Genomic DNA, 8,375 nt, shown 5'->3' with positions numbered 1-8,375 from the left:
CATAAACTGTACTTTAACTTTCCAGAACTTCGAGAAAATCTTCTACGAGCTCCGGTACGATCATCTCGCCGTTTATTTAACTCTTCAAGCTTACAGCGTTTGCACGGCTCCACCAATTCCTTCAATAAATCCTTCCTTCCCAGCGCGATTGAAAACTGGAATAACCTCCCCGAATACATTGTCATTGAGGCTAATCCTTCTAGATTCAGACAGCTCCTAATCGACTATCTCAATGAAAAAAAATAATCTTCCTGTGCCTTATGTCAGCTACCAAGCCCTGCAAACTGACCAGCCGGTTTTACTTCCATAGCTGTTATTTGTATTTCTTTTATATTTTTGCCACTCTGCCATGACTTATCTGAATTTGTTACTCTTGTCTCTTTCACCTTTTTTTTTTTACCTGCCGTTTCTATTTTGTGTCTTTATGTTATCTTGTTATTTGTTTTTTATATATACAGAGCCGACCAATTAAGTACATTCCTGACATAATTACGCCCTGCCTAACCTATATATACAACACCGCACTTATTACAGCTCATTTCCCTACTGACATGCAGCTAGCCAGGGTAGCCGTGATATATAAAAAAGGCGATGCGAACAAGTTGGGAAACTATAGGCCAGTGTCTGTACTTCCGTACTTTTCTAAGGGTTTAGAACAACTGATTCGCATCCGTTTGCAACATTTTCTGCAGAAACATTCCGTAATAACCGACTGTCAGTATGGCTTTACACAAAATAGGTCCACGGAGCATGCGCTACTCGTCCAAAAAGAATACATTTTAAATAATTTTGAGTCACAGCTTCTAACTCTCGGTGTTTTCGTTGATTTCAGTAAAGCCTTCGATTGCCTAAATCACGATATTCTTTTTGCGAAACTAGAGAACTATGGCATACGCGGACATGCTCTCAGCCTAATCAAATCTTATCTGAATTCACGGTCTCAGTATGTGGTGATTAATCATTCCTCTTCACAGATTCTAGGAATTTCGAATGGCGTCCCTCAAGGCAGCATTTTAGGGCCACTCCTGTTTAATATATATATAAATGACATCCCTAATATCAGTGACCACGCAAAATACATTATATATGCAGATGACACCAGCCTATTTTTTTCTTCCAAAGACGTACAAAGCTTAGCAGACACCGCCAATCGCACGCTCTTATCGCTTGCCACATGGTCATCAGCCAACTCATTAAAGATAAACAAAGAAAAAACTAAAGCAGTACTCTTCCTTCCTAAAAGAAAACAAGTACTTTACCGCCCCTCGTTATACCTCAATGGCAGTGAAATCGAGTACGTGGACACATTCAAATCGTTAGGTGTAACGTTTAGCAGTACGATGACATGGGATGCCCATGTTAATAATATTCTGTTAACGCTTTCTAGAATTGTCGGAATTACTTCACGTAACAGGCATATTCTACCTATCAAAACTAAAATTACTTTATATTATGCATTTTTTTATTCGCACCTTAGCTATTGCCTTCTTGTCTGGGGCCATACAACGGTATCCAATGTCATTAAACTGCAAACATTACAAAAGAAAATGCTTCGTGCAATTGTCAACGGGACGTATGATTCGCCTACTAAACACGTTTACCTATATTATAACATTGTACCTTTCAACAAATTATTTGACCACAGATTTACATGTCTCTATAAATCAACGATAAAAAAGGGTGATTCATTTTTTTCTGAAATTGTTCCTATTACATGTCGCCACTCATCATACGACATCAGACTGCAGAGTAGGTTTGCATTACCAAAGTGCAGAACTAACTATGGGTTTTGTATGTTGAGATTTATTGTGCCAAAGTTCCTAAATACCCCTTTGAGTGACCAAGTGAATATTATGTCTTTTTCTTCCATTCGTAAAAGCTTTATTCAGCAATCTATGCTACAGTGATGTCAATTGTGTTTGAACGTACTGTGCCACTCTGTGTTATAGCCTCACGGTCTTCTGCGTCTATTATTGCTGCCAGTTATGAGATATGTTCTGTCAACCTTGTTCTGTAGATGTACTTGTATTCATTTTTTTTTACCAGTGGTTGTTCTTGCCTTGTGCCTACTGCTGACTTGTAGGGGTGGTGAGGCCCGTCAAGCGGTGCATAATTCACTGCTTTTTTCTCACCATCCCCAGTTTGTATGTACAAACTGAAATAAAGATTGATTGATTGATATATATATTTTTTTTTCTATACCTCTATATTACTTTTATATTTTTATGATCATGTATGACTGCTGAATAACCCTGTACTACCCCCCCCCCTTATGTAATGTCCCGAACGGGACCTTTAAGGGTTAATAAATGATGATGATGATGATGAATCATAGAGTTTCTTACTCTTACCTAGAGGGAAAGCTGTGCTGCCGTCTATGGGAGTTTACATGGAGTTGCCAGACGGCCAGTTCAGCCACAATGGGCGCTCAAAGCATCATGGGCCGAAGAGCTACCGAGTGCAGAACTACAACTTTCGGCCAAAACTAATGCAAAGATAAACGTTGTTCTACAATAAATAATATCCTATCATTCAATACTATGATTATAAATTGCAAAAAGAAAAAGAAAGAGCATGTCAGTGTGAGATTTATCCAATATAAGCGATGGCTCTTTCTCCTATTGGCTAAGTTTTGAGCAGCACAAATACTAATATTTCGCACTTAATAGGCAAACTTTGAAATAAAAAAACGTTATGAAAATATTTATGGTTTTGCAATCACTTAAGAAAGTTTTTAATGGCATTTCGGGAAACAGAAACCATTCATTGGCGACGTTTGCTTTTGCGCCTTCGCTACTATGGCTTTGGCGGTCTATGTACGCACCTTCAGATGATGATGACGACGAAAAAGAAACATCGCAGTAACGCCACACCACGTACCCGAGAAAAACCGACTGTCCCGCATCAAGTAGCACACCGGTCCATGATTCTTAGCGCGCCCATGGTGGCTGAAGTGCAGCGCTCTCAGCTTTCCCTCTAGTTAGTGTAAGGAACTCCATGGCGCCAATAGTAGCATTGAGAAATTCTTTGAAACTTCTTGACGACACCAGGATGGGCACACTGAGGGTCGGCATGGAAAGAGGCGCAAATTTCATGTCGTAAATGGCAGCGAATAACGAGAATCCACCGTCGACCATCAATCACATAATTGCGGCGGTAGAGAAGACAGTCTCCTAGGGCAAAGTGCGGTGCTTGACGGCGTAAAGTCCGAGAAGGCGCAGCAGCGTTAGGAGCAGTGGACACGATGTCGATAAGAGATGCGAGCCACGGGCCTTTGCGCTGCTCCGCAGGCATGTCAGCGATGGTTAGAGGAGAGGACGGGATCAGCCGCCGTGGATCAAGCAGGTTCGTTGGAAAGGGGAGAACGAGACAGTGCGTCGGCGTCCGTGTGTTTACGGCCAGAGCAATATATAACGCGGACGTCAAATTCCTTAAAGCGGAGAGGCCATCGTGCGAGGCGGCCGGACTGGTCTTTGAGAGAGGACAGCCAACATAACGCGTGGTGGTCCGTGACAACGTCAAACTGGCGACCGTGCATGTAGGGTCGGAATTTCGTTAGTGCCCACACAGTTGCCAAACACTCCTTTACCGTAACTGAGTAGTTGCGTTCAGCTTTAGACAGGACATGACTCGCGTACGCGACAACGTATTCGTGAAAGCCGTTTTTCCGTTGTGCCAAGACAGCTCCGAGGCCAACGCCACTCGCATCAGTATGGATCTCGATGGGTGCTGTCGGGTCGTAGTGGCGAAGGATTGGTGGCGATGTCAAAAGATGGCGCAATGTGGTAAACGCTTCGTCGCACTCGGTCGACCAGGCAGTTAGGTCACTGTTTCGCCCGAGTAGCCTCGTCAGGGGTGCAATAATGGAAGCGAAATTCCGTACGAAGCGCCGAAAATACGAGCACAGACCTATGAAGCTTCGAAGTTGCTTGAGTGAGACCGGTTTAGGAAACTCCGCTACTGCTCGCAGCTTGGCCGGATCAGGGCGAACACCTTCCTTAGAGACGATGTAACCCAAAATTGTCAACTGCCGGGCACCGAAGTGACACTTCTTAAGATTCAGTTGTAGGTCAGCGTCAATAAGACAAGCCAAAACTTATCGCAAGCCCTCTAGGTGCGTCGCGAAGTCGGTGGAAAACACAACAATGTCGTCCAAGTGGCAAAGGCAGATGTGTTACTTGAACATCCGCAAGATGTTATCCATCATCCTCTCGAATGTGGCGGGCGCATTGCACAGACCGAAGGGCATCACATTAAATTCATAGAGGCCATCCGGCATCACAAATGCGGAATTCTCTCTGTCACAGGCGGCCATTGGGACTTGCCAGTAACCGCAACGTAAATCAAGAGACGAAAAGTACTCGGCACCTTCGAAGCAATCAAGAACGTCGTCTATACGCGGAGGGGGATAATTTTCCTTGTGGGTAATTTTGTTGAGGCACCGGTAATTGATACAAAAGCGAAACGAATCATCTTTCTTCTTTACTAGCACCACTGGTGAGGACAGGGGCTTTGAGATGGACGGATTATACCATGTTGTAGCATGTCCTCAACTTGCTCGTTGATCACGCGGCGCTCTGCCGCTGACACACGATATAGGCGCTGCCGAAAAGGCGAGTTAGAGCCGGTCTGAATGTGACGCGACTGTGGAAGTGTGCCCGAGAGGTGTGTAGGCGGCGTCGAAGGCGAAGCGAAACGTCTGTAAAAGGGCCACAAGCTGTGTCCGGTAGGTGAAAGGAAGAGCGTCATCGATGGCGGTTCGGAAGAAGTCGTCTGGCAACGAATCAGGCATCGGATTGGACTGCAGAGCATCAATGCAGTTACTACTGTAGGTCTCGGAGGCGTCCAGGTCAGAGAGAAGGTGGGCTGGTTGATTAGAACCGAGAGATTCCCCACGTAGCAGAGTAATCGGGTGCGGAGACGGATTGTAGATGAGTAGCATCGTGAAGCCACCGTGAACATCGAGAACAGCTGACGCCAGCGGCAGGTGCTTGCGGTGGATGAAGGATGCAGACGGCGTAAATAAAACACTAACGGCTGACACAGCAGAACATGAAAGAGGCACAAGGGCACAAGCCTCTGGTGCTTCGTCGACATCTTAAGCAATGGTGAGCTTTTGAGGACACACTGAGCAGTTGTCGTCGGGCAGTGTGCCGCACAGTGCAAAAAATTCTACTTCGGCTCGGGCGCAATTGATCACGGCGTTATTTTTAGACAAGGAGTCCCATCCGAGGATCACGTCGTGGGAGCAAGACGACAAAACTACGAACTCCACACTGTACAAAACACCTTCAATGACGAGGTGCTTGGCCAGTGGTGTCTGTCGTACTTTCGATGACGACGAGAAACAATCCATGTCGCTTGGAAGAAGACTGCGAATCTGGTCTTTCCTGCTGCGGGTCAATGCCGGATTGATCTTAAATATGGGCTCACGGAATTGATCCGGTGCGTCTTCCAGTTGTTGGTCGTAAAGGGCGAATATGTCCTTGGGGTCCACTAATTCGTCGAGAAAAGCGATAGTCGTGCCCTTGTTGAGATGCCGGTATTCTTCGGTGAAGTTTGTTATCAGCACCTGAGCTTGTCCACTCCGGAATTTCGTGATACCTCTTGCTATGCCGACACCTTGTTCCAAGAGGAACTGGACATTTCCTTCGACGCTGCCTTCCGCGGTTTAGATGTCTGCGCTACCTCGCTGATAGCGACTCTGGATCGGGGCGGCACGGTCCATTCTCCGTAGCGGACGTATACGGAAACGTGTTGCGTCGAAGTCGTCGTAGCAGGTATGGCTTTGTCGGTCGAGAGCTTGATGAGTTTGGATTGGAGATCGATGTTCGCTCAATGTTCGTTCAGAAGATTCATGCCCAGAATCACATCGCGGGAGCAGTCCTATAGGACGACGAAGCTCGTAGGGTATGTGCATCCAATTACTGTAAGCCTTGCTGTGCATTGCCCCGACGGCGCAACAAGGTTACCACCAGCGGTGCGGATTAGCGGGCCGTCCCAAGTGGTCGTCACTTCCTTGAGCTGGGCTGCGAAAGCACCACTGATGACAGAATCGTCGGCACCGGTGTCCACTAGGGCGGTAACCATGCGTCCGTCTACAGCAACCTCAAGGTCGCTTGTTCGCGTCCTAGTATTGCACGTTGGCTTCGGTGTTCGATCTCTGCGTCGTCTTGTGCTGAGGTCGCGCCGGGGCACACCGTCGTAACATTGCTGGGCGGCGATGTCTATTTGAAGTCTGGTCGTGATCTCGTCGACGTTGTCGTGGATCGGCGATTTAATGGCTGCGTCGTCGTCACTCATCGTCGGCGATGGATGATCGTGTTTTTGCCGTGAAGCAACCTCCCCTCCAAAGGTTGCTCTGTTTAGTTTCCCCTGCGCGGGCTTGCGGACCTTCCGCGCAGAATAACATCATAGTTACGGCCTGGCGACCACAAGCGGGCCCTGTACGGCGATGGAGACCCGAACCGACGGCTTGGTGGCGCAGTCTCACCGCTACGCAAATAGTTGTCCATTTTTTGCGGTCGTTCATCTGGGCGTGGTCGTGGAGCGTCGACTACAAATCCCCGGAGACCGATTTGTCGATGCGGGCAGTGCCGCAGAATGTGGCCGACCTCACTGCAGTGGAAGCATAATGGCCGGTTGTTCGCTGTCCTCCAGACGTCGCACTTCCTGAGGCTTGGGTGTCATTGGTAGGCTTGGCGGGCGGGGGCCAATGGGCGGCTTTCAGGAACAGGACGGTTGCGGCGAGGATTTGGAATGTCATCACGTCGGGGCGCAGGCAGCAGCGTACTTCATCGCTGTTGCTTCTTGTGCTGGAACTGTCGCAGCCATCGTTTTAGGAACGCCCAGCGCCTGCTGGACTTCTTCATGGACGACGTCCGCAAGCGTCGCCACTTGGGGTTGTTGCGATGATGGCAGCAATCGGCGGAGCTCCTCTTGCACGATCTCCGGGATGAGGTCCCAAAGGTTCTCTCCGCTTGTAGATGCGCTGGGGTAGTGGTTTGAGTAGTCCGGTTGAAGTGGTCGCTCGTAATGGCGCCTCCGGTTGCCCAACGCCACAGTTCTTGGCGAATTTCGCACAAGGCCTGCAAAAAGCGACTCTTTAAAGCCTCGGATTAAAAATTTGACTCTCTCACCTTCGTTCATGCTAGGGTCGGCGCGGCGAAACAGGCGCTTCATCTCCTCAACGTCAACCAGGACAGGCTCATTTGTGAGCTGAAGTCTTGATTGGAGGAGGACCTGAGCTCATTCTTATGGGATAGAACTTGCAAAGACTATAAAAAGCTCTGCTTTCAATGTCTCCCAGTCCTTTAAATAAGTCTCGTAATTTTCGAATCAAACTCAGGCCTGTCCTTGAAGAACAAAGTAGACTTGCCTGAGTTTTGCAGCGTCGTTCCAGCCGTTGAATTCTGCCACACGGTCGAAAAGATCCATCAAGCCTTCCGCATCTTCACTGGGTAGTCCTTGGAAGATGGGAGGTTCCCGGGGCTGCACGAAAACGACTGGTGCTGTTGACTGGGCCATTTCCACAGTTGGTGCCTTCCGGAGTCGAACGGGGTCAAGCAGCAGACCATGCTCGAGTTGTTACCTTGGAGTCGGTGGCTGGCTGGATGACCTGTAGGCTTGTCCTCCAGGGCGACAGGAACAAGGCTGAGGTATTCGCTTGAAGGATCAAGGGCAGCACTTCCACCACATGTCAGGTAGTGGTGACAAGGCCAAAAGAAGACACAGGCGTGATGGTACTGAAATTAGGTTTTTATTGGGCTGACTTGGGCCCGAAAAATACCTAAGTAACTCGGCAGCGGCTATAGCAACAAACGTGCTCGTCGATTGTCAAACTAAGAATGCCCGTCTCACTCGTCAACGCTCAATTTAAAGGCTAATCAGAGCAATTTAGATAACGTCGCAAACAACTACCTACACAGGCTGGAACATTGTAGAAAGACACACGAGTGGCCGGAATCTTCGGGCAGATCTCGGTGCATCTTGCGCTACAACGAAACTGATAAAGGTGTGACTCGCGACATCGAGCATTAACAAACAAAGAATACGGAACTGATACGCGATCCAGAATCAGAGAGATAAGGTCGTATGCCGGCGGCTGTTAAAAAAACAACAAATACAGTTTTGAAGGTTTCGCGGCAATATCAGATATTGCGCTTATAAGGTGCCAGTTTTCCCTCCCCAATATCTTACCGTACTTCCCGTCTAACTGTTACCATTAAAATATAGCGGCATATTTAGCTTGATTAGGCGAACTCTGTAGGTCGGCTAGTTTTCGTCATCACTTTGCTCTCGGCATCAATTCACACACTGATTAATATGCATTCGTAACTTATCACATTATCTGAAGTCCACCCAAAAATACACAT

General features: G+C 47.7%; 1 protein-coding gene across 1 annotated transcript; it reads left to right on the top strand.

Moving 5' to 3' along the window:
- Nucleotides 1–1,340: 1,340 nt before the first annotated feature.
- LOC146177679 (uncharacterized) lies at nucleotides 1,341–2,014 on the top strand. Its single transcript, XM_084581172.1, has one exon. The coding sequence runs from the start codon at nucleotides 1,341–1,343 to the stop codon at nucleotides 1,905–1,907; it is 567 nt and encodes a 188-aa protein (XP_084437298.1). The 3' UTR covers nucleotides 1,908–2,014.
- The last annotated feature ends 6,361 nt before the right edge of the window (nucleotides 2,015–8,375 follow it).

The sequence above is a fragment of the Amblyomma maculatum genome, chromosome 10 (assembly GCF_055883805.1).
Source record: "Amblyomma maculatum isolate TAMU_Amacu chromosome 10, ASM5588380v1, whole genome shotgun sequence".
In the NCBI taxonomy this organism is placed as follows: Eukaryota; Metazoa; Arthropoda; class Arachnida; order Ixodida; family Ixodidae; genus Amblyomma; species Amblyomma maculatum.
Note: the sequence above shows the minus strand (reverse complement) of the source record. Positions and strands in the feature narration are given on the sequence as shown.

Excerpts from the sequence above, each read along its gene's own strand:
- LOC146177679 (XM_084581172.1), top strand. The coding sequence starts at position 1,341 with ATGACATGGGATGCCCATGTTAATAATATTCTGTTAACGCTTTCTAGA.